This window comes from Gastrolobium bilobum, unplaced genomic scaffold (assembly GCF_033153095.1).
Source record: "Gastrolobium bilobum isolate Gb01-03AN ecotype WA unplaced genomic scaffold, APGP_CSIRO_Gbil_v1 utg2979, whole genome shotgun sequence".
In the NCBI taxonomy this organism is placed as follows: domain Eukaryota; kingdom Viridiplantae; phylum Streptophyta; class Magnoliopsida; order Fabales; family Fabaceae; genus Gastrolobium; species Gastrolobium bilobum.
The window spans coordinates 183,604-210,401 of NW_026896612.1; the positions used below are offsets into that span (position 1 = coordinate 183,604).

A 26,798-nucleotide genomic window follows, 5' to 3' on the forward strand; every position below is an offset into this window, starting at 1 on the left:
TATTTTTAGGGTTTATTGTCTCTCATATTATTAGAAAATAATTTTATTTCCTACTTATATAAAAATGTATGATGTTCATAATTTTTTCTCTTTTCTCTTCACAAGACCCCACATGGGTCTCCCATGCACTTTTATATATGTGAGGGAAAGAAACATTAAACCCTTATTTTTATTACTAATATATGAAATAAGAACTACTAATTAATAAATGGTAAATTGATACAATACTCACATGTAGGGGTGTCAAAACGGATCGACACGACACGAATACATCAACACTAACACGACACGAATTTTTATTCGTGTCAAAATCTTCAACATTGACATGACACGAATTTTTTGCGGGTTGACACGACACGACACGAATAACACGCAAAATAGGGGTCAAAATGATAATTGACATAAAAATTTAAAAAAATGGATCGATATTAAAAAAAAATTAAAAATAATAATAATAAAAAATTAAAAATAAAATAATTTAAAAAAATACGGGTCGACACGAACACGAATACATCAACACGAACACGACACGAATGTTTTACGTTTCAGTTTTCCCAACACGAACACGACACGAATTTTTTTGCGAGTCAACCCGAACTCGAATTTTCGTGTGGTGTCGCGGGTCGACCCGTGTGTCAAAACCTATATTGACACTCCTACTCACATGTTATTATCTACACATACAAAAAAAAAAACTTCTATATTTTGAGGGAGTTTTTTTCTTTCTCTGTTTTTTTATTTTTATTTTTGATATGAAAAATTTAAGATGAGAAGTTGAACTAGGACAGACTACAAATTTCATAAAAAAAAAAAAAGTTTATTGATATACAAATAGCCAATTATCAGTAATATTTAAATCAGTCTTTTCAAGTGAAGTGTCTAAAACTTAATACAGTTTCCATATGCTTCTTTTTTTTTTCTTTTTTTTTGACAATATGTACATATATATATTGGGTCCTTATATTGTTCTTCTACACAAAATACAATTATATCAATCAATATCAGTGGCACCCTTTGTGCAAATTAAAGACTCGGAAATAGCATTTACCAAAAAAAAAAAAAAAACTCGGAAATAGCTCAATAGTCAACAACTAATCTTGATCATGTTGCTGCACAATTGCTTTTCTGTTTTGAATCAAGGTTGTGCGCAGGTAAGTGCATGCTAGTGTTGAGAGCAGTGATAATCATTAAGATCAGAGACACCAAAACTGAGAGCGATGATAATACTAACATAATAACATGAGCCACGGCTCCCTGAACTTCTTGTGCATACTCTGTTGAAGCCAGTGCCAGAGTTGTTAGAGGAAAAGAATAAGCCCACCATGCCACATTGAACTTCTTCATCGACTTCTTAAATAGCATAGGCCTTGAAACCTGTTTGATCATAAATACAAACAAAAGCTAATTACTAAAAAAAAAAATTAGTCTACAAAAGAAATAATTAAACTAGCTAAGATATCTGTTTTGGACTAGTGCTTTGAATTGAACCCTTTATATGGCCTAGTTTCCACTCCCATAATATCTCTGCTCACTTTATATAACCACATTCCATTTTCATACACATCTCATAATTTGCATACTCGCTTACTTACCTGAAAATCATTATACGTCACCTAACACCTTCTAGAAGCTTCCATGACCACCTGTGTTTATACACTCTTGTCCTAAGGCAAAGACAATTTGGTCATTCACATTCTACACTCTCATATACATCACATTGAGCACTCTACAGTGAACACAGCATTATCAATTCTTCTCACTAATGCATAGTGAAACCTTCACGGTTCAATGGCGGAGTTAGAGAATTTTGTGAGATAGGGCGAAGGCAGCAAAATTCACACTAACTTATACATAACCAAATTTGTTGAACTCTAGAAGTTTTTTTTTTCATACATGAAGAATAATAAGAATGAAAATTAAAAAACTGAGCTTGAGAGAACGAATTTATGTTATATTATCTTTCTCTTAAATCTAAATGGGGTCAAAGATAAATATTTGTATGTGCTTGAGGCCTAACTCCACTCCACCCTTTCTCCACTCAAACACACTTCTCAAGAGATTTGGTATATTCATACCAATTGATCTATCTCAGCGTATACATCAATCCACTTATGGGACTGAACATGTATGAACAAAATTATTGTGTCACACAGCGTTTGCATCTTTTCTCTTTTTGTTTTTTTATTATATGACGGCTCAATATTTAAACATCTCTTATAAACAAGAGATTAGGGCACCATCATTTTGGGCCGGATCTATCATGAACCACAGATCCAACAAAAATCTATCCTAGATTCCTAGCTACGTCCAAGTACAATGAACTATTATACCATAATACAAGAGTTTTGGGTTGGCAATAGCACCGTTGGGGGACCACAAAATAGAAATCGTAAGATCTCATTTTCAGAGAAATTAGATCACATGAATTTGTCTAAGTTATCCATTATATTGCGACAACTAAAAGGTGATATTAGTCAACTTATAAATAGGGGACCAGCTTTCAAGTGGATTGCAACTTAGATTCTTCCAATTTATGAACAAAACAAATCAAGCATGAGAATGACAAAGGAACGTAAACAATTTGACAACATCAGTTCCAAGTTTTGCAGTTGCCGACTACTAGGAAATATGTTAGGTCCATTTAAGGTCACTTTCTTTGGGACTTCCAAGTTCCAAGTAAAACTATAAAACTTCATTTTTTTTTTTTTTTTCTTTCAGCTCTTTGACTTTGATGACTTAAAGACAGAAAATTACCAGGGACATGAAAAGGAAGAGTGAGAGGAAGAACAGCATCTTGGATGCACTGTCAAACTTGCCACAAATGGAATCCCAAGCCAAACTTGCCATGCTTGGTGCTGCAAAGAACAAGAAGAACACTGGACGTAGCATTGCAGGGAGGTTATTGTTCCCTGGCAATCTCTGATAAAGTGTCACAAAAAGCACCAAGTAATGTGCAATACCAAGAGAAAACATGAATATTGCACTCTCCTTCCAACCCATTTGTGCAGCAGCATGTGCTCCAACCAAGTTCCCAATCACAGATAACTGATTTGTTGGATTTGCTACAGTTGACAGAAACCTCTTCCCTTTTATAAACCACTGACCATAGATCTTCACATCAAGCATCACCACAGGAACCACAAACACCCACCAAAGTATTTTGTAATAGAGTGTTGTTGGGGGAAAGAATGGTGATGATTCTAGTAAAAATAGCCAAGAAATCCATGGAGCAAACAAGTAATTTACTCCTACATGGTTTAAGAACTCATCCTTAACCATGTTAAAGTGAAAGAAACATCTTAGAACATAGAGAAAAGAGAGTGTGACTAGTGTTAATAAGGCCAGCCACCACAAAAGAGTGAAAGCCGTGGAGGGTATCAATGAAAATACACGTCTAAGAGCATGTGCATCTTGGATTGGCTCAATAAGGTTCTTCCATAATAAGGCTTGGCTTGTGAGAGAAAGACTAATCCTAAAGTACCCTGCATGAAGTTGTGACAGAATAGAAGATGATAAAGATTGGATATGGATTTGAGACTTGCAATTTGATTGAGTTTTGGTGACTGGAACATCTATTGGTAGTACTACTACTACATGGGGTTGTGGTTGTGGTTGTTTATCACTGTCTCCCATTTTAATCATTGCTATGCTTTTGGTGTAGTTCTTGGAAACAGAGTTATGTATTTATAGAGGGGCTTACAGTGAATTTTTTCAACAAAAATTAAGCAACTAGTTTTAGAAATTATATAAAGAGTATAAATTGTCTCCTTTTATAAAGACAATTATTTCATGTTAGTGAGACATAAAGAGTTGTGTCATTCTTTTTATATTTTTTTTATTTTTAAAAAATAGTGGGATCCACGTAACTTGTTTCTATGCATGAGATAAGCTATCTTCTATTGAAGGAGATTAATAAATGCCTTATATAAATGCTACAAAGTACCTACCAGTTATGTACAATAAAAAACCACTTATGCATAGCACAAATTGGGTTTGAAAGTTTAGGCGGCTGATTCGCTTGTCCTTTCTGGATTACACACGCAGAAAATTTGGTAATGGGACAAAATTATAACTCAAATTTTTTCCTTCTGAGTTACAAATATTTCTATAATCTAAAAAAATAATGTTACTTACAAGTAAAGATTTGTATGAATTTAGGATGATCACTATTTCTACAATCAAAATAACAGAAATAATACATATAATTAAAGACCCGTGGAAGTTTGGGGCTATGGTCCATCCTAATCAAACATTAACTAAAATTTATTTATTTTTATTCTGGTCTAGTAAAGACCCAGCTAGATACCATGATTTGACTTGTCCAAAAATAATGAGTTTGAATTTTAAAAGTCGTGATTCTTGTAGAGTGGAGAGACTCTAATCCAAAACTGAAATAGTCCAGTTCATTAAGACTTCAAACATTAGTTGGTATATAAAGTAAATATTTTTTTGTCAAAATAACAATAAATATTATTTAATCATAATAAAGAAATTTTCAACAACTCATCAATATTACTAGTATAAAAAAAAATTAAAAATTGAGTATCAACACTCTAGTGGGAAATAATAGGATATGAAAGTTTAGGCAGCTACCTCGGTTGCTCTTTTTTGGACTTCTGTTTCTTCGAGGGTTCAAGCATGTGCCAAGAATTGTTCTGTATAGTTTGTGTTCTTTACAGCTATACACGTTCATAAGGGGGACCACTTTAATAAGAGCAATAATACTTTCATTTCCATATGTTATTTTATTTATAGTATAATTTTTTTTCAAGTCCTTAGATAATTAATCCTGTTTTATTTTATTTTTTTAGAATATTCAGATTTTATACGTATCCTAAATATAAACAAGGGAAAAGTGTGTATCCTTTTAAAGGATACACACTTATATCCTCTTAAGAGAGATAAAGAAATAAACTTGAGAAAGAGAGAGAGGAGAAAAAATTTTGTAGTTTAAAATTTGAAAAAACACACAATATTTATCTTAAAGGACCATCCTTTTTAGATGATAAACAATGAACCGTATAAACAATTATTAAATTGCTTCTAAGCTTCTCCTTTCTTTGAAAAATCAGAATGAAAACTACAGAACCCACCTTTTCTCTTTTTGGTTATTAAAGGTTTAATAGAAGTGTCACTATCTTCCGCTTTGGAACTTGAGTTTTCTTCTGATTGTCATGGAGAGAGTTCGATTCATCATAAATTAATAGAGGATCTAATAGCTATACTTATGAACTTAATATTGATCTCCTATTTCTAGTGAAAGATTTTATGGAAAAGGAGGTTTCTTTATCCAAGTTTTTTACTGCATATCGAAGACTTGAACTCAAAATTAAGAGTTAAGTTGGACAATCATTTACGAGTTGGTCCATGTACTTGTAGTAGATTAAAGATGTATTATAAATAAAAGCATATTCATTCTTAAATAAGGGACAGGATCTGTTTACAAATTTTTTTTGCAATTACACTAAGTAGGATTAGTCGTACACTGTGTGATTAATGTAGGACTGGTCCTACTTAGTGTAGTTTGTAAGAGTTTGTAAACAAAAAAGTTTGTAAATATAACCTGTCCCCTTAAATAAATGATACATTATTTATCTTTGATTTAATTTAAAGTGTATCATGATATTAACTTAATAAAATTTATTATTTCTTTTTTTTGCCGTCAATGTAGATAAGTTATTCATATTGAGCCCAAAACGATTTCGTTTTGAAGCGGAAATCAAGGTATTTTTTGTAATTGTAATTTATTTTAGGATTATAATAATCTTTTACACTATAATTTTTTAATCTTTTAACCCAAGTGAAGGTCGCTTTGGTAATAAAAATAGATAATTTATCTATATTCACTTTAGAGAAATTAAAGCCTAAAATTTAAAAGTAAGTTATTTTTTTCCCCAATATCTATAAGCTTCTCATATGTGGTTGAGACTTGAGAAGAGATGTGACCATGAGAGTTGTGGACCATATTGATAATAACAAGCATTGATTAAGCAGATCAAGAAACCTAATAGGGGCAATTAAATGTGGAGGCCCCCATTTCCAATAATTTTTGCCTCCACACCATATATAACATTCACCTCCACGCACACATCTTTTTCTTCTTAAAAGCTGGTGAGATGAAGCATTACAGATACTCAGGAGCCAGGAATGACCCGTCAAGTGAATTGTGCACAAGCCTTGTCTTTATTATTAATTAATATAGCCACCAAGAGTTCATTTCCATTTGTCAGTAATGGGTCGAGGTGTAAACACGTATGAAATGCAAAGTTAACTTTCATTACCACAAAAAAAAATGAAAAATAAAAAAATAAAAGTGCTGGATGTGTAATATCCACTTCTTCGTAAGAGATATGTATACTATTGGACGTAACATGGTTTATTATAAGACCGAAATTTTTCTACGTCACCTAGTGTTCTCTAGGGGAAATTTTAGGGTTCTTCCCATTGAACACCTGATACTTTTATTTTTATTTTTTAGGCGAGCAAAAATTTTAGGTAGTAATTCCACAAAAAAGGCATGGTGTATCGCAATATCTATATTATACAATAAAACAGTCTTGAGGGATAGTTAAAGCTATTATTAATTATCAAATGTAATACTATATACTTTGAAAATCAATTAATTACATTCAACTATCAATTTTGTATATAAATGTTAATATTTCCTTAAAAATGATTTGGATTCATTATTAATAAATATTAAATGAAATGGAACTAATTTATTATTTATTAATTTTCTTATCATTTTAACAAAAAAAATTTCTCGTTTTATTATAAATTATTTAAATAATAATATTATAATAATTTATTATATTTCATGACATTTAATCTATTCTATTTAACCTATAATTAGATATTAAGACAAAACTGATAAAAATTATTGATATTTTGGAACTAATAAAGCATCAATTAAACTCATCAACAATCGAATCCGCTTTCTTTTGCAACAACTAAGTCTTGCCAATTCAGATTTCCATGAGTACATCCATCACATCTAGCCCCGTAGTTGACACGATTTTAGAAGATTTTTTAACGTCCCGTCCCACGATTGACCGGAAGAAACCAAACAATAATAGTAATTAAACTGTGACATTTTTTATTCAAATATTTTGCAAATAATATCTTTTATTATATTGTCATGTGTTGAAATTTGTTATAATTGGTAGCAAATTTAGTTAGTTGACACATTTTTATTAGTGCACACCAAACCAAATTCGCTATTATTGATAATAAATTTGGTTCAATCATAGGCTAACAAAATTCACTACTAATCCTAGAGAATTTTAACCAGTGATAATCTAATAAAAAATATTATTAACATGATATTTGAATTAAAAATTAAAAAATAATGTCACATTTTACTTCCTGTTCCGACCAATCAAAATCCATTAATGACTGAGGCGAGGAAAAGATTTTTTTTATTCCAAATGTTCACTCTTGGTGGAAGGAGCATCTAGGCCGTACCAGTCTAAATTTTTCCATTTTATAGAACCACTGCAGGGTTGTATTGTATTGACCCTGTCACTGACGCAAGACCTACCTAGCGTCAATAAACTATTATTATTGGAAAAAATGTTTATTCTTTTAAATGACACAACTTATATTCTTTCACTTTTATAAAGAGGTGGAATCCATACCTTTATTTTTTTTTGTCAACTCTCTCTTCTTCTTTATCTATCTTTTTCTCTCTCTTAAAATGATACAATTTTACATCCTTTAAAATGATACACAATTTACTTTTCATTATTATAGGAAAAGTTTAGAACATGAGAAAGAATTCCACCATTTTATGTAGCTTTTTTTTTTAATTTTTTTTTAAATTGGTTCATTATTTCATAATTAGTTCACAGATTCAAAATTGGGATTTCAAACTTTTTTACAAAAATAATATTAGAAAATATCAAACATGTACTGCCATTCCTACATGTTCAACTTCTATACGCCAACTGAATTATCACATTTTTTTTATGCAACTAATATACCAACATCCATGCTAAAAAAGAAAAAAAATTCAAATTTGATGGAAAATAGTTAAAAAAATATGAATTAAAATAAAAAAAATCTTTTTTTTAAAAAAAAAATACACCTCTTGAGTACATACACTGTACCAGAAGAAATTTTTCAATTTATGAATCGGTTTTAGTTAGGGGTGTAAATGGGCTAGGTCGGCCTACAGAGGCCTATGGCCTAGTCTATATTAGATTAAACTTAGTTTATTATAAATTGTAAAATAGAACAGGTCTAGACTTTTAAAAAAAACTATTTAGAAAACAGGTTATAGACTTTTTTGTATATGTTGAGCCTATAAGTCTACAGGCCGGTCTATATCATATTATTTATTTAAAATATAATAAATAAAATTATTATTTTAATAATTTCGAATAATAAAATAATATTATTTTAGTTATTCTTTTAATTGTTAAATGTTTAATAGACTTAAACAGACTAACAAGCTTAGGCCAAGGCATATATTTATTAAATATAGGTTAGACCAGATTTATAATTTGAAACTTATACAAGCTAATAAACCAGGTCATACCTAATATTTTTTGCGTAAAACTAACTTATTTAAGTAAAAATCTAGTTTAGCCTATTTACGACCATCGTCCCAATTAAATGGCAGAAGTCATATTTGTCCAACTTTGATGTACGATCAGTCAAATAGCAAACCAAAAAAGTATAATCAGTCACTGACTTTAAAGTTAAAAGAATGACGTGACTCACCATTAGCAACTAGCTAGAACCGCCGGGTGATGTACCTAACAAGTAACAAGTATTCCTTTTATTTCCATTCTTTACAATTTTTAGATATACATAATTACTTAGTTACGGCAAAAAAATTTATTTATTGTAATTTAATTAAATAATTACGTAAATATGATAATTTAGAGAATAATTACAAATTTATTAGACACTGTGACGCATCTTTTGGGCGTCACACATGTGACGCCTAAACGGGGCGTCTCATGCCATAATATATTAAAAGAAAAGTGATGTGCATTTGTTGGTGCTGCTCTTTTCTCGATTGCTGGGAAGTGGGAATTCAGAAATGACATTGAATTGAAATAACCCAAACACATGAATTGACAACTGAGGTTCATCACAGCACAGTTATTATGCATACATCCAAAACGAGCCAAAAATTGCATAGAAATTCTGAACTAGGAGAATATTTTCGGTATTCACGAAATAAGTATTACCTTTCATGGAATAAAAAATGTGGAAGAAAATAATTACAAATGTGTTATTTTATTTTATAAATGTATTGCTTTTCCTTTTTTATAAATATTATCTTTTGGTAATATAAATGTGTTATTTTTTTATATTTAATAAAAATGATTCGTTTTTTCTACTGTTACGGCAGATAAGTTATTTGCAGTAAGCCCAATACGATATCGTTTTGAGACGAAAATCACGATATTTTTGTAATTTTAATTTATTTCAAGATTATTATGATCTTTGGAATTATAATTTTTTAATATTTCAATCCCAAAATAATATCGTTTTGAATGTAAATGCAGATAATTTATCTGTGCAGAAATATTTTTCTCTAATAAAAAGTCTTCCCGCAAACCCCAGTAATTGGTAACAAAATTTAAATTCTACCCAAATTCACATTTATGTCACTTTTCAAAAAAAAATGCAAATTTTGATTTATATTAATTCATGAAAGTGAATTGGAAACTATTAGCTTCAAATTAATGCTAATGAAGTATTAATTTATTATCTAATTACAGATGTGACTGCAAAAGCGATAGAAGAAACATCAGCAGTTGTATTGAGGCTGTACCATGACCGGAAGCAGAAGTGCATAATGCCAGGGATCTCAAAACGCTATTTTAGGAATGACAACTTTTTCTCTTATTGAACTACAGATTGTAAAGCTGACCCTTTTTCTTGACCAAAATGTAGTGGTTGTGTCTTTTTGCCCCTCAATACAATTATTGGGTTCCGGAACAAAAAAAGAGGTTCTCGTTCAGGAAAAATATTTTTGGTTGTATTGAGCGTTTGGTATATTTTTTATTAGAGAAAAATATTTCTACACAGATAAATTATCTGCATTTACTTCTAAAACGATATTATTTTGGAATTGAAATATTAAAAAATTATAATTATAAAGATTATAATAATCCTGAAATAAATTAAAATTACAAAAATATCGTGATTTCTGCTTCAAAACGATATCGTATTGGACTTACTGCAAATAACTTATCTGCAGTAATAGTAGAAAAAGCGAATCCTTTTTATTAAATATAAAAAAATAACACATTTATATTACCAAAAGATAATATTTATAAAAAAGGAAAAGCAATACATTTATAAAATAAAATAACACATTTGTAATTTTTGGCTCGTTTTGGATGTATGCATAGTAACTGTGCTGTGATGAACCTCAGTTGTCAATTCATGTGTTTGGGTTATTTCAATTCAATCTCATTTCTGAATTCCCACTTCCCAGCAATCGAGAAAAGAGCAGCACCAACAAATGCACGTCACTTTCCTTTTAATATATTATGGTATGAGACGCCCATTGGGCCGTCCTCTCTTCGTGAGAGACGCCTCACCGGGGCGTTACATGTAACGCCTAAAAGGTGTGTCACAGTGTGTAATAGATTCGTAATTATTCTTCAAATTATCACATTTATGTAATTATTTAATTAAATTACAATAAATAAATTTTTTTGCCCCAACAAATGCACGTCACTTTCCTTTTAATATATTATGGTATGAGACGCCTCATTTGGGCGTCACATGTGACGCCCCATTGAGGCGTCTCTAATGAAGAGAAGACGCCCTACTGGGGCGTCACATGTGACGCCCAAAAGGTGCGTCACAGTGTGCAATAGATTCGTAATTTTCTTCAAATTATCGTAATTATTTAATTAAATTACAATAAATAAATTTTTTTGCCACTTAGTTACGTATAGACATAGTCATATCATATTGACGCTGTTCAATACGAAACGATTTTTTTGAACTTAACCGTTGAATAATAAAGTAATTTTGTGACCTTAACCGTTGAATAATAAAGTAATTTTGTGTTGATTATATATATATTTGTCATTTTAAAGGATATAAACTTATATCATTTTATATCTTAACCATTGATTTTCGTTCATCAACGGTTATAATTTATTGGATCAAAATTATTAATTAATTAATAATAAATTTGACTCATTAAGTTTGACCCAATAGATTATAACCGTTGATGAACAGAAATCAACGATTAAGATCTAAAATGATATAAGTCTATATCCTTTAAAAGGATAGATGTTTTTCCTATATATATGTATATATATGTGTGTGTGTTACATTTAAAGAAGTTCAAAAAATAATTTGATTTAAAATATTAAAATTATTTATTAAAAAAAGTATATTAAATATTAATCTCAAAACACTAGATAGAACGTGAAAATTGACTTATATAGATCACTACTAAATCCGAATACTGAATTCATGTAGCATTACTTAAATTATAAATTATGGATCAATGACTTTCATTTCATGCATAGCTACCTTTTAGGAAGGACACAAATCAGAATGTTTCTCCATTTTTAATTAGCTTATGACTTTCGGCTATGATCTTGTCCTTCCTTCCGTTCTATTCGAAAGGGAAAACAACTGGACAATACTATAATTTTAATGCATAAAATAGATTTGATAAACAAGTTTATATGATATACTAAATAATTGATAAATCATGATACATTACGTTAACTTATCTTGTTATGTATAATAAACGTATCAAGTCAATGTTAAAAAGCTAACCACTAGCCCGAACAGCATTAGGTTGATGTGGCAATCATGTTGTGAATATAAAACTATGTTTCAAAACTCAAAAACCCCTTTAATTTCGGTGTGGAGTTGTTCCTTAACTGTGTATGTATCTCGTAGCATGTAACTTTCGGCACATATCCTATAATTTTTCTTGTCACAATGATCCTCTAGTTTCAAACCATTACCTATTAAAAAAAAGTTTTCCTGGCTCACAGTGCTTGGAAGTCCAATTAAATATGCACACGGAAGAAAAATAATATTAAGAAGCGAAAAGGTGATCAAACTTTAGGATAATAATATCAAGGGTTACATTTATGCCCCTTTTTTTTCATATATTAATTAACAAAGCTAATTTAACATTATTCATATTTTTTAAAATTCTCAAGTTTGGAACAAAGTAACACTCAAGCGAATAACAGAGTGGGTAGTGGCAGCATCATAAGACAGAGTCTCCAATGCAGCAAAACCTCTTGCAAATCGAAACTTGCCAGTACCTGAAACCACAGAGACTTCTCTATAATTCTCACGTTGACGACTAGTTCCTTGGATCTCAAGGGTGCTACCATTGTATTGGAAATTGTTGAACACAATTGAAAGCACAACATTCACATTAGCACCATCTAAGGAAGATGCAGTAATCAAACCTTGAACCCTGCCAATTGGGTTGGAGTTCGAACTAGCACTTAATGTAACAGGGTCATCAACTACAAATATAGTTCCAAATGTGTTGTAGGACCAAACCTTTCCGTTGATTCCTGTTACAGGAGCAACTGTTGCATTAGGACCTCTTGCCACTTCATGAATGAAGAACACCATGTTTGTTTGTTCAAGCCTACGTTGTGTAACTTCACAATTAGCTTGAGAAACCATTATGGTTATCACAAGCAATGAGAAGAACAAGAACTTGATTGGTGTTGAAAATGATGCTGCCATTTTTGGGTTACTACAAACGTTTGAGAGATATTGATGAATTCGGTGTGTAAAATTGGCAGAGATTTATAGGAGTTAAGAGGCAGAGATTGCAGTTATTAGAGCTGCTGCAAGTTCAATGGTTTTTTAAGCGTTAAAAAAAAAAAAATTGTTTGCAAGCTTGTGTGTTATCTATCACGTGAGTATGAGTAACAATCCATGAAAAAATTAGTGATAAAATGTGAATAAAGAAAAAAAGTATAGGTAAAATTAAAATGGTATATATAGAAATGGTTTCAACGTGGATTGAGATTAGAACTGGTAATCAACAGTTCAAGGAATTAAAGAAAATGAGGCGCAAAATGAGCAATAAAGTTGGCTTTTTCCTCCTGCTATGGCATGCCATGCCAGCTACTGTTTACAACTTGTGCTAGCTAATTATGAATTCGCACCAACTTGAGGCAAATCGTGTTTGATTAAGGTTGTAAACGTGAGACCACGAACTAAAGTTTTAATTTTGAAGGCCTTCTTAATAGTAACATATACCACATGATATGTGCTTGAGCTTTTCATGTAGCTTTAACGCATAATGATTGTTACTGTTATGTGTAAGATCATGAGTGCACAGGTCTGCATATTTAACGCATAACCATTATTTTAAAGTTGTTTAGTTGCTTGTTTAACAAAAAAAACAAAAAAAAAAGTTGTTTAGTTGCTTCTTCGTTTTTAATTGTTTGGGCTATGGCCCTTCATTTCAAAAATGAAAAAATACAGTTATATTGAAGACTCCACTTTCAGCAAATGTTGATTAGAAAATATTCTAACCGAATTATCAATGTTTAGCATATGCATAATATATTTTTTTAAATTGAATCGTCAATTTAATTTGTAAAACTTGCCTAATAATTTTTTAAAAAAAAAACAAGATAACCAAAAAATAATTGTTAAGCATTTAATGAATTTGTATCGTTATTGACACTTTTTTTTTTTTTTGGATATTGTCGTTATTGACACTTTAATAAATAGATAGTCTTCTTCATTTTGAAATATTCAATTTTTACATTTAAATCGCAAACTGAACTAATGTACCATTGATTAAATTATAAATTATGGATCATGAAATTAAGTTCTTTATGGTGGCTGATTAAGGACTCCCATTTCATGCATGGCTAATAACTTATCTTGCTATATCTAATAAACATATCAAACGAATGTTACAAAGGCAACTACTATCCCGAACAACATTAACTGGCCTTCACTTGTGTGATATGACGAGCACGTTGTAAATATAGAATTATAGATCAAAAGTCAAAAAAACCCTTTAATTTTGGTGGCATTGTTCCATTTTTAGTGTTCCCCTCACGCGTACTATTGTCATTTAAAATGAAATAGTTTTTTTTCTTGGATTACTAAAATGAAATAGTTGAAAATGAGCATTGGAGAACATTGTTTTTTTCTTCTCAAGTGCTCGTGTCTTGTTTTTATCGGATGAATGTATCAAGCAACGAGTGCGATAAGAGCATTTAAAATATTTTCGTTTCTTACCCCGTAATTTTTTTAGTCAAAACCATTCTCTAATTTTTATTTTTTTTTAGTCTCCTCAACTAGTTCATAGCTCGGACTAGTCTGGTTCAAATACTGTTAGACCGTAAAAAGAGAGCAGCTCTCCTAAAACTATTTTTTCTATTCTCAGGACTCAAACACGGGACCACTGGTTAAGGTACACAAACTCCTTATAACTTGTGTCAATGATATTTGATAATCCTCTAATTTCAAACCCATTGCCTATTAAGGAAAATTTTTAGGCTTATAGTGCTTGGAAACCCCATTAAATATGAATGCATGGAAGAAAATAAAACTAAAAAGCTAAAAGGTTCAAACTTAAGGATAAAAATAAATAAATAAAGGGTGCATTTATGCACCTTTTTCATATATTAACAAAGCTGGTTTAACATTTATTCATTCATTCATAAACAACCTTAGATTTTTAATATTTTCAAGGTTGTACCAAATTAATACTCAAGCGAATGATAGAATGTTTAGTTGCTTCATCATAAGAAATAGTCTCAAATGCAGCAAATCCTCTTGCAAAGCGAAATCTGCCAGTACCAGACACCACAGAGACCTCTCTATAGTTCTCACCCTGACGACTAATGCCTTGAATCTCAAGGGTGCTACCACTGTATTCGAAATTGTTGAACACAATTGAAACCACAACATTCACATTAGTACCATCTAAGGAAGATGCTATAAGCAAACCTTGAACCCTGCCAATTGGGGTGGAGTTCAAACTAGTAGTCAACGAAACAGGATCATCAATTACAAATATGGTTCCAAATGTGTTGTAGGACCAAACTTTTCCATTGATGCCAGTCACTGGGGTAACTGTTGCATTAGGCCCTGTTGCCACATCTTGCAGGAAGAACACCATTGTGTTTTGTTGACCTTTGGAAACCATGATGGTTATCAAAAACAATGATAAGAACAAGAGTTTGGTAGGCGTTGAAAATGATGATGCCATTTTTGGGCTATTACAAACTTTAGAGATATTGTATTGATAAGAAATATTGATGAATTTGGTTTGTGAAAATTGGCTGTAATTTATAGATGTAAGAGGTAAAAATTAGAATTATTAAAGCAACAAGCTTAATGGTTTCTTAAGCGTTAAAGAAATTTTTGTTTGCAAGCTTGTGTGTGTTCTCTATCACGTGAGTGTGAGTAACAAACCATGAACAAATTAGTGACATAAAGTGAGCAAGGTTGAATTTGCACTAATTGCTAGGGTGCTAGCTTAAGTTTTACATTTTACACCCCCACTAAAGAAAATGGTGTTCAACGAGGATTGGGATTGGGAATGGGAATCAAATGTCCAAGGAATTCAAGAATATCAGGCGCAAAAAGAGCATTAAAAGTTGGCTTTTTTCTTCTATGGCATGCCACGCCAGCCACCATTTACAACTTGTGCTAGCTGTTTATGAATGCTTTGTTTTATTCAACAACTTGAGGCAAATCGTGTTTGGTTAATGTTGTAAACGGGAGACGAACTAAATTTTTCTCTTGAAGGACCACCTAACATCTACCACATGAAATTTGCTTGAGCTTTTCATGTAGCTTTCACACATAATGTTTGTTACTGTTATGTGTATGATCATGCGAGAACAAGTCTGCACATTACTCGTTTAGTTTTTTTTTTTTTTTTTTAATGAAAAATAGGGTAAATTATATAAGAATCCATTAAAATTGTGATTTTTTTTAGTGATGAATTACCCGATTAATTTGGAATAAAGCTGATGTTGATATTGATGTTAATTATCAATCAATTATTTACAAATGTTTCAATAGTTGTAAACATAAAAAGATGGGTTTAAAAAAAAAAAAACTTTATGAAATATTTTTCTAATTTTCTATCACTTTCTTTCTTTTTCAATTTTTAGTTTATTTTAAGCGTCATGTAGATATCAAAATCACAACTTTATCAAATATTTAAATAGAACACTAGCAAATAGTGTAATTTACATAATCTTATAAATATTTAGGGTTCATGATGGGGTCCACTCACAATTTTTGTGTGAGATCCACGTGAAATCGAAAGTGTAGATCTCGGGCAAAAAAATTTGTTTAATGTTTTTTAATAAATTAATTACGCATTTTTTACAGTTTTAGAAATAATTACACATTTATTGCACAATAAGACGCCCATTTTGGGTGTCACCAATGACGCATAAATTAGGCGTCACTTAAGAGACAATCATGCCTAAATTTGGGCGTCGTACATCAGGTGTTGATACGTGTCATATTTTTTTCAAAAAAAAAATTTAATTTAATCATAAAACTTCTGAAGACCATAACTTTTAACTCAGGTATCCAAATCAGGTAATTCTTTTTTTGATTCCACATAATTTTTCGAGATCTATGCAATGACATCTCATTTGATATATTTTATTTCTCACAAACATAATTTAAATTTGCAAGAATGATATTATAAGAGCGGTTAAACCCAGAAGCCTCTGAGTTCAAGGTTTGTGATTTAATATGAAAAAGACATCTCATTTGATATATTTTATTTCTCACAAACATAATTTAAATTTGCAATAATGATATTATAAGAGCGGTTAAACCCAGAAGCCTCCGAGTTCTGGGTTTGTGATTTAATATGAAAAAATAAATAAAGATTTGATTTGTGATTTAAATTAAAATAAATAAATAAAAATTTGATTTGTGATTTGATTTGTAGTCTGAAATTAATGATGCCTTATGAATGTTTTTCAAAAATAAAATTCTTCTTCCTTAGAGATTTAGAATATTTATTTAATTATTTTCTTTATTAATACAGATTTTTCAAATTTATTTTTGAGTTTAAATCGCAAATAAAATCTTTATTTTGTTTTCTTTATTAATAAAAATTGTTATTTTTAATTTAAATAACAAACCAAATTTTTTTTTATAAAAAAAATTATTTTTTAATTTAAATCACACATCAAATCTTGATTTATTTTTTATATTAAACACAAACCCATAACTCAGAGGCTTCTGAGTTTAAAAATGTGACACGTGTCAACACCTGACACGTCACCAATCACGTATAAATTGAATTTCAATCAAGAGGCAATCACGCCTAATTTAAGTAATTTTATTTTTGAAAAACATTCATAAGCCATTATTAATTTCCGACCATGAATAATAACCCAGAAGCTTATAGCATTAATTGTTAATTTCAAAAATAATATTCTTCTTCCTCCTTAGAGATTTAGAATATTTATTTAATTATTTCTTTTATTTTTACAGATTTTTCAAATTGAATTTTTAGTTTAAATCACAAATCAAATCTTTATTTTGTATTCCTTATTAATAATAATTATTTTTTTTATTTTTAATTTAAATCACAAACCAAAATTTTTTTATAATAAAAAAATTATTTTAAAAAAAAATTAAATCACAAATCAAAATTTTATTTATTTTTTAATATTAAATCACAAACCCAGAACTCAGAGGCTTCTGGGTTTAACTGTTCTTATAATATCATTCTTTGCAAATTTAAATTGTGTTTGTGAGAAATAAAATTTGTCAAATGAGATGTCACTGCGTAGATCTCGAAAAGTTATGTGGAATCAAAAAAAGAATTACCTGATTTGGATACCCGAGTCAAAAGTTATGACATTTAGAAGTTTTATGATTAAATTATTATTATTTTTAGAAAAAAAATATAACACGTGTTAACACCTGATGAATGACGCTCAAATTTAAGTGTGATTGCCTCTTCAGTGACGCTCAATTTAGACGTCATTGGTGACGCCCAAAATGGGCGTCTTATTGTGCAATAAATATATAATTATTTTTAAAACTGTAATAAATGAGTAATTAATTTATTAAAATATAAAATAAATTTTTTTGCCGTAGATCTCGACATGGTTGTGAGTTTTGCGTCTCTCTAGATGCTACAGTCAGTAACTGGTCTACCAATTTTGACACTGATTTTTAACATTTTGATTTGATGTAGTGTCTATATGAATGCTACATTTCAATTTTACGGGTCCAACTTGCTGGCTACGAATCTAATCTTCATTCTTAACTCTTATTGGATGTGGCGATGGAACCATTTCTTGAATACGTGTTGATTTATTTTATTTTTTAATTACAATGAAAATCGAACATTACACACCATTAGGCTAACCTAGTACATGCATTCATTTGAATATTGATCTTATACCCATTGTGCACGTTAACCACCATAATTTTCCAAGTTCACTGACTGATGCATAGTTGCATGGCAACTATGAATATTATAGCTCAAAATCCACCTAAGGCAGTAACCGTTCCTTGATAATCTACTTGACATTATACATCAACAATAAGGTTAAAAGGTGACTGTGAAATGCTTTAAGTATAGTAAGTTCATTCAATCCACATAGCTCATATCTGTCTTTATACACATAAGTGTATGAAACTGTGACCTCATTCTCCAAAGCGATTAAATACTCTTTTTATTATCAACATGCATAGAGCTCTGGTCAATGGTCTCCAATTGACTCCGAAGATTCTGATTGTCTTCCAAGAGGCGATCATATTCCATAAGGAACTCCTCAGATTGCTTTTTAAGAGTCTCTACTTCAGTTTCCAAATCCTTAGCCTTATTTCCTTTCACTTCACATTCAGATTCCAGTTTCTTAACTTTGGAATTCAATGTGGCAATTTCTTCTGCCAATGCTTTATGCTCCTCTGTATTGCCATTTTTATCGTCCTCGAAATTTCGGCTTTGTTTCTTAACAGCTTCCACGGTCTTCCTCAGTAAACGAAGTTCTCTTATGTAATTGTGCAATCTATCAATCATCAGAGAGAGGAAAAGTACAAACCCTGCACACATTATATGTGAAAAATCAAATTCAACAAGAACTAAAGTATCTGAGAATGAATAAAATGACAAAACAAAACTACAGTAAATAAAGAAGCATCCAACTAATAACACTCATGACATAAATAACAGCTAAACCAACCCCAACAAAAATATAAGAGAGAAAAAAAAAACAGAAAAAAAAAATTACATATAAGGGAATCTTAGAAACAGAAAATACAAAAATAGCAAGGAAAAAATCTGCAATGGGAAAGAAGAAAACACAAACATATGACAGAATGATACCCTCTCTAAAGCAAGAGATGGGAGTTTACCATAAACTACCCAATAAAAGTGGCAAGTATAAAAACAAACTTTAAGTCTGTTTGCATGGTTCACACAAGGTAACTGGTATATTAGATCTAATACATTGAACTTGCTGAAGAGAGTAGATGCAAATATATATAATGTAACGGAAAAAAATGAAAATAAAAATAATAAATTAAGTATTTATGCCAAGGTTGGAACTATCACACGCGATGAGGATGGAGATACAGAGAGATGTAAATTATAGGATTCAAGCTAGGTGGATGAAATGGAGAAAATGCTTCATGTGTTATTTGTGATAAAGGTGTCTCTTGAACTAGAAGGAAAATTTTACCAAACAGCTATAAAACTAGTGATGCTTTATACTACTGAATGTTGGGGCGATGAAGTGCCAACAAGAGCATAACCTAAGTGTAGCATGAATGAACATACTAGAAAAGATGAGAATAGGAATGAATGTGTTAGAAAGAAAGTAAGACTAACACCTAGAGGTAAAGATGACAAAAAATTGCTTAAGATGGTTGGTTCATGTGATGAGAAGATCAATAGAGGCCCCAAGTCCCATCCGATTAAAAGAGTTGATCATATGGAAGAAAGCCCAAAAAATAGAGATAGAGGAAGACCAAGGATACCTGTAAGAGAAACTGTTAATCACCAAGAGACAAGAGGCATTCATTGTAATCCTTGTTCTATTAAACTACACAACATTGGTGCTATTATATAGCAAAATAATTGAAGAATACAAAGAGACACACTCAATGTGGGACTTCTATACTATGTACAACAACACTCCCCCTTAAGCTGGAGCATATAGATCGTATGCACCAAGCTTGTTACATATCTGGTCTATCCTAGGTCCTCTCAAAGACTTAGTAAATACATCAGCTAATTGATCATTTGAGTTGACAAAACGAGTGACTATATCTCCTGAGAGAACCTTTTCCCTAAGGAAATGACAATCTATCTCAATGTGCTTAGTCCTTTCATGAAACACTGGATTTGAAGCTATATACAAAGCAGCTTGATTATCACAAATGAGAGATGTTGGGCCAGTGTCTCCAAACTTGAGTTCCTTCAGTAGCTGTTTTAACCAGATGAGTTCACAGGTAGCTGTGGCCATGGAGCGATATTCTGCTTCAACACTTGATCTAGCAACTACACTTTGCTTCTTACTTCTCCAGGAAATCAAGTTATCTCCAACGAATACACGGTACCCAGAAGTGGATCTTCTATCAATAGGAGAACCTGCCCAATCAGCATCTGAGTATCCTACAACTCTGGTATGACCTTTGTTTTCATAGAGAAGACCTTTGCCAGGAGCAGTCTTGATGTACTTGAGAATACGGATTACTGCATTCCAGTGATCTTCACAGGGAGAATTCAAGAACTGACTTATTACACTGACTGCAAAGGAAATGTCTGGTCGAGTAACTGTGAGATAGTTCAGTTTCCCAACCAATCTTCTATACCTTTCTGGATCAGAAAATAGCTCCCCCTGATTTGGTAAAAGCTTGACATTTGGATCCATAGGAGTATCAACGGGCTTAGCATTTAACAATGTTGTTTCCTCAAGAATATCCATAGCATATTTCCTCTGTGATAGTACAATGCCATCTTTGGATTGGGCCACTTCTATCCCTAAGAAATATCGGAGTCTTCCAAGGTCCTTTGTTTGAAAATGATGGCACAAATGTTGTTTTATCTGAGTTATGCCATGAGTATCATTACCTGTAATGACGATATCATCAACATATACTACCAAATAAATAGAACCTGAATCAGAGTGTCTGTAAAAGACTGAGTGATCAACCTCACTTCGAGTCATGCCAAACTGCTGCACAACAGTGCTAAACCTTCCAAACCAAGCCCGGGGAGACTGCTTTAGACCATACAAGGATCTTCGGAGACGACAAACTAGGTTAGACTCCCCCTGAGCAACAAACCCAGGAGGTTGCTCCATATAAACCTCTTCCCGCAGATCACCATGGAGGAAAGCATTCTTTATGTCCAGCTGATACATAGGCCAGTGATGAATGGCTGCCATAGTAATAAAGAGGCGAACAGAAGTCATTTTCGCCACGGGAGAAAAAGTGTCACCATAGTCAAGGCCAAATATCTGAGTATAACCTTTAGCCACCAAGCGGGCCTTAAGACGGTCCACCTAACCATCCGGACCAACTTTAACCGTGTATATCCATCGACAGCCAACAACAGACTTCCCAGAGGGAAGGGGAACCAGATCCCAGGTACCACTACTCTGAAGTGCACTCATCTCATCAATCATGGCCTGTCGCCAACCAGAATGTGATAACGCCTCACCTGTAGTCTTAAGAACAGATACAGAAGAAAGAGAAGAGAGGCAAGCAAAATGGGATGTTGAAAGACGATGATAACTCAAATTTATTAAATACCTGGGAGGGGGACGAGAATCACGAGTACCTTTCCGGAGTGCAATGGGCACATCAATGTCAGACGGAAGGATCGGAGCTGCCGGAGGAGATGATGACAGAAGTGAGTCCACAGGAGCCTCAGTAATAATAGGGGCAGACTCGGTGGGGGCAGGGTCCTGGGGAACAGGGGGACGTTGCCGGCGATGATAGACCTGGAGGGGGGGAACAGGGGCGGGAACAGGGACGGGGACATCGAAAGAAGGAGATGGTGAATGTATATAGTGAACTGAAACAGGTGGTAAAGGTAGGATGGGAGGAGGAGTCAAAGAATGGAATAGACTCAAAGAATGTAACATTCGCCGAGACAAAGTAACGACGAAGACTAGGAGAATAACAACGATAACCCTTTTGTGAGCGAGGGTAACCCAGGAAAATACATTTATGTGACTTAGCAGATAACTTGTCAAGACCAGGACTGAGATTGTGGACAAAACAAGTAGAACCAAAGATGTGAGGAGTGAGTGGGTACAAAGGTTGATGGGGAAACAACACAGAATGTGGTACCTGATTATGAAGTACGGAGGAAGGCATCCGATTAATGAGATAACAAGCTGTGAGGACAGCATCGCCCCAATATTGGAATGGGATATGACCATGTAACAAAAGTGTTCGAGTAGTCTCAATTAGGTGACGGTTCTTGCGTTCAGCAACCCCATTCTGTTGAGGGGTGTGTGAACATGATGTCTGGTGAAGGATGTCGTGAGATGCAAAGAAGGTTTGAAACTGATAAGACAAATATTCACGAGCATTGTCACTTCGAAAAATGCGAATCGAAACACCAAATTGAGTAAGGATTTCATTAAAGAACTTGTTAAAAATAGAAAACAATTCAGACCGATTTTTCATTAAAAATAACCAAGTATATCGAGAATAATCATCGATGAAAGTGACAAAATATTTGTACCCCATAGTGGAAACGGTACGACTAGGACCCCAAATATCTGAATGAACTAAAGCAAAAGGAGACGAAGACCGACAACTGACACGATCGGGAAACGAACTACGAGTGTGCTTCCCTAACTGACACGACTCACAAGACAAACTAGATACATTTGAGAAACGTGGGACCATCTTCTGGAGCTTTGCAAGATTTGGATGACCCAACTGAGCGTGGATAGTAAGCGGAGAATCCACAACAGAGCACACTAGAACAGAAGTTGAAAGCTGATAAAGGCCATTGGACTCAAATCCGACGCCAAGTGTCCTCCTCGAGCTCCGATCCTGCAAAATGACAGACTCTTTAGTGAAAGAAATAATACAGTCAAGGGATTGAGTCAAGCGACTAATGGAAACAAGGTTGAAAGGAGAATGAGGAACATAAAGCACATTCTCAATGGGAATAGAAGAAAAAAGGAGAACAGTGCCAATCCCTTGGGACTGAACCAGTGACCCATTAGCCATAGTGATACTGGGCAGGGGACCAGACGTACAGAGAGAGGTAAATAAAGACTTATTACCAGAAATATGGTCAGATGCACCAGAATCGAGAATCCATGGACCAAGAGAAGGCGAGTGAGAAACACCAGCAAAGGAATTACCCGTGTGTGCACTAGAGGCAGTGGTACCAGGAGGTGGCTGTGATCCAGCAATCAAGGCAGAGTCCGAGGCAGGAACAGTAGTCTGAGCAAAATGAGCGGAGCGAGGAGGGCGACCGTGAAGATCCCAGCAACGATCAATAGTATGGCCCGGCTTTTTGCAATGAGTGCAGAGAAAGCGTCCCGTAGAGGGTTTGCTTCCACGTGCAAAACCCTTGGAGACAAGGGCAGATGGGTCAATTGAAGAGGGAGCAGATACTGCAGGCTCCATAGAAGTCTTAGGTGGAATGCGAAGCAACGTAGACCAAACAGAGTCCAGCGATGGGACCAGCAACGAAAAGCAAAGAACCGCCTGTGAATAGTGACCAGCAAGGGAAAAGACACTGTAGGAAGCCGAAACGAAGTCGAAACAACAAAGTGAGGACAGATCCAAGTGCGCAAGGAGAAGACGAAGGGAACCGTGGTGGTCCGACGGCCAACCGGAGTGGGACGCGCCGCTGCAACAAAACGGGTTTCAGCCACTGTATGACGCGCGTGAGAGCGCGTGGAGGAGGATCTGAGGATGGGTCCTGGACAGAAAGGAGCGCCTTCTCGTGGCGATCAAATCGATATGGGTTTCACCGGAAAAGTCGCCGGAGACGGCGGTGGACGGCGGTCAACGGCGGTGGACAGTGGTGCCTAATGGCGGCAGTGATCAGACAGGTCCGTAGACTATATACGGAAGCCGGAAACTGACAGATATGACTGTTGCCGGGGGAAAAAAAAATATTTTACTCAGCAGACAGTGGTCCACCGAAAAAAAAAAAACGCGGATTAGGATTCCTCTTGTTAGGCTCTAGATGCCATGTTAATCACCAAGAGACAAGAGGTATTCATTGTAATCCTTGTTCTATTAAACTACACAACATTGGTGCTATTATATAGCAAACCAATTGAAGAATACAAAGAGACACACTCAATGTGGGACTTCTATACTATGTACAACAACAGAAACCATTAGAAAAACCCCTAGATCTAAACAGTCATTTTCTAAAACTTGATTTTTGAGCAAACAAAATTATGTTTAATCCATGTATTTAGCCCACTAAGTGTGAAAAGGTTCTTCTTGTTGTTTGAAGTATCTATGCCAAGGAAACAAAACAATACCAGTCAAGCTAGTCAATGATATCATGACATAATCTTATACCACGTCTTCCACTAAAAAATAAAATAAAAAAGGCATTCACTGTTAGCAATATATCAAACAAAAGTGCTTATATGAGTTATATCACAAAGTTCCAGATTACCACAGTCACCACCAATTCATTATTCAGATTTATAGTTTGAAAGTATTGTGGAGAAAAATATTAACAAATAAGCTGGGCAACTAAATTATAGCAAGACACGTATGAAATTCAAAACTTTATAATCTAAAAGGTTGTGAGCAATCAATCAAATCATATCGATATCAGCAATTTAGAAGTGATATTCAACACCCCATCATTGTTTCTCCTTCATCTTTTTTTTTTTTTTTTTTGGTACTTGTCTCTTTATTGGAATCATCTGCCATTTTTTCTTGTTAATCCTTGCCAAATCTATACTTCTTAACATCTCACAGTTAAAATAATCAACACTCCAATACATTGAGAAGGTTTCTATGCATAACCATGAAATATCCAGAGTGTTATCAAATTAGATCATGAAAGATTATAACCGAATAGGCCAATAACCGAGTAGAAGAAGATATTGCTTACCACAAATACTCTTAAATTTTCAAGCAATCAACTGATGACTGAAGTCCCACATTCACATCCCCCCTTCCTAAGACATCCTTAACCATTCCCACCCGAAACAAAAACCCATTTACATGAAAGTTTGAAACAACCCACCTAATATTGAATAATCTGATGTTAATTGTTAAATCAGATACCAAGGAAGTGAAGCTCATGTGCAGCATTCATCATGTAAGTCAGACACTCAGACCAGTGTAGAACACCAAATAGCATTGAATAAAAAGCTCCTACATATCAATGAAAATCAACATTGACTAACTATGCATAAAACAACACCTTTCTCAACTCACCTGCTGCTGTGACCACATATAGCATTTATTACAGATAAAGATAATAACATCAGCGCAGTGACAGTTAGCACAATGTTCACAATTACTTGATCAAAAAATCAAATCGTAGCTAAAATTGTCACACTTTGTCTAGTAATTAGTCCTTCAAGGAATTTCCCTTTTTTCCACGATTAAAAATAAAATAAAATTCAAATTCAAATAATTTTACCACTCAATTAACCTAAACTAACAACCCTAGTAAGAAAAGGGGGGTTAGTTTCAAATCAAAGTAGGCCTTTTGAATAACCAAAGGTTGTCAAGGAGGGAAACTGAAAGATACCCATTAAAGAAGCTTCGAGCATGTGCTTGGACATAAGAACTTGATCGGTGGGGTTAACTACACCGGCCTCGATGGTGCGTTGTTGGATCTTGGCCATGCTATAGAGGCTGGAAGAAAACACCACCACCAAGGTGGCACCCACGGTGGTGACGACGACGGGACCGCGACCACGCTTGACCTTATCCAAGGTAATGATGACCAGTTTCCTTAGTGGGGTCTTGAAAACGAGGGTAAGAATTAGAAGCATTTCGCCAAAAATCGCAGTGTAGAGTAGCTGCAACATCTTCTTCTTCTTCTTCTTCTTCTAAGAATCTTCAATATTGTCTCTCACTCGCAGAATGATAAAGACAACATACAAGACAAGAAGCGTGTCGGTTCACTGTGACTGTGCTGGTCCAATGAACATGATTTAACACCTGGTGCCGGTTACAACTTACAAGTGTTTTTTTTCTTTCTAAACTTGAATTTTCATTTCAAACTTATTTTGTTATTTATGTTGCTATTATAATATATCAATTAATAAAATTACATTTAAATGCCTTACCCGAAAGGAAATTACTTTTAGATGTGTGGTATTCTATTTAGACTGTAATAAAAAAAGTTAAAAGAATTTCCGGGAAATATACTTGTTTCTTTTTTTGAATATTTGAAGTAACGAAATGTTATTTTATAATGTTTATTGAGGAAAATATAATGTAAATGATGTGAGTATGTGATATGAATACCCAACAATATTTCATCACTTTCAATGCTTCAAATAACTGTTTGGACTCCCACAAATCCACGAGGCTAAACCAACACACGCTATTTATCATTATTATTATTTTGTTAGTTGAAGTCTTCTTTATTAATTTGAATCAGCCTAAGATCATTTCAGCCAAAAATATTTTTCAATAAGGTCCTGTTTGATTCAAGAGATTCTACAATTTAACTAGGCAAATGAACTTGACAATCTTCAAAGACTTCGTTTGGTAGACAGATTTTGCAAGGATGTCCATCTATCCCATTTGCATGAGATTTCTCCATTTGGTCCAGAAAGCAGGGCATTTGAATTGTTGAGAAAGCTATCTTGGATGTGGGTTTTAGTCGA

At 33.2% G+C, this 26,798-nt stretch overlaps 4 protein-coding genes across 4 annotated transcripts; all 4 read right to left on the minus strand.

Moving 5' to 3' along the window:
- Window positions 1-1,101: 1,101 nt before the first annotated feature.
- Window positions 1,102-3,633, minus strand: LOC133300922 (S-type anion channel SLAH4-like). Its single transcript, XM_061500503.1, has 2 exons — window positions 2,755-3,633; window positions 1,102-1,374 (listed from the first exon to the last, which is right to left on the minus strand). The coding sequence occupies exons 1-2, from the start codon at window positions 3,631-3,633 to the stop codon at window positions 1,102-1,104; spliced, it is 1,152 nt and encodes a 383-aa protein (XP_061356487.1).
- Window positions 3,634-12,159: 8,526 nt separating this feature from the next.
- On the minus strand, window positions 12,160-12,711 carry LOC133300923 (pterocarpan synthase 1-like). Its single transcript, XM_061500504.1, has one exon. The coding sequence runs from the start codon at window positions 12,709-12,711 to the stop codon at window positions 12,160-12,162; it is 552 nt and encodes a 183-aa protein (XP_061356488.1).
- Window positions 12,712-14,683: 1,972 nt separating this feature from the next.
- On the minus strand, window positions 14,684-15,208 carry LOC133300924 (pterocarpan synthase 1-like). Its single transcript, XM_061500505.1, has one exon. The coding sequence runs from the start codon at window positions 15,206-15,208 to the stop codon at window positions 14,684-14,686; it is 525 nt and encodes a 174-aa protein (XP_061356489.1).
- Window positions 15,209-18,383: 3,175 nt separating this feature from the next.
- On the minus strand, window positions 18,384-26,093 carry LOC133300930 (uncharacterized). Its single transcript, XM_061500515.1, has 2 exons — window positions 25,709-26,093; window positions 18,384-19,038 (listed from the first exon to the last, which is right to left on the minus strand). Exons 1-2 carry the CDS (start codon window positions 25,989-25,991, stop codon window positions 18,656-18,658), a joined length of 666 nt encoding a protein of 221 aa, XP_061356499.1. The 5' UTR covers window positions 25,992-26,093; the 3' UTR covers window positions 18,384-18,655.
- Window positions 26,094-26,798: the final 705 nt, after the last annotated feature.

Bases quoted from the DNA above. Each gene is read 5' to 3' on its own strand.
- LOC133300922 (XM_061500503.1), bottom strand. From the start codon at position 3,633: ATGGGAGACAGTGATAAACAACCACAACCACAACCCCATGTAGTAGTA. The intron at 1,375-2,754 runs GTAATTTTCTGT...ATGATCAAACAG, and splicing joins TCTTCCTTTTCATGTCCCTG to GTTTCAAGGCCTATGCTATT.
- LOC133300930 (XM_061500515.1), bottom strand. From the start codon at position 25,991: ATGTTGCAGCTACTCTACACTGCGATTTTTGGCGAAATGCTTCTAATT. The intron at 19,039-25,708 runs GTATCTTTCAGT...TAATGTGTGCAG, and splicing joins GCTCGAAGCTTCTTTAATGG to GGTTTGTACTTTTCCTCTCT.
- LOC133300923 (XM_061500504.1), bottom strand. From the start codon at position 12,711: ATGGCAGCATCATTTTCAACACCAATCAAGTTCTTGTTCTTCTCATTG.
- LOC133300924 (XM_061500505.1), bottom strand. From the start codon at position 15,208: ATGGCATCATCATTTTCAACGCCTACCAAACTCTTGTTCTTATCATTG.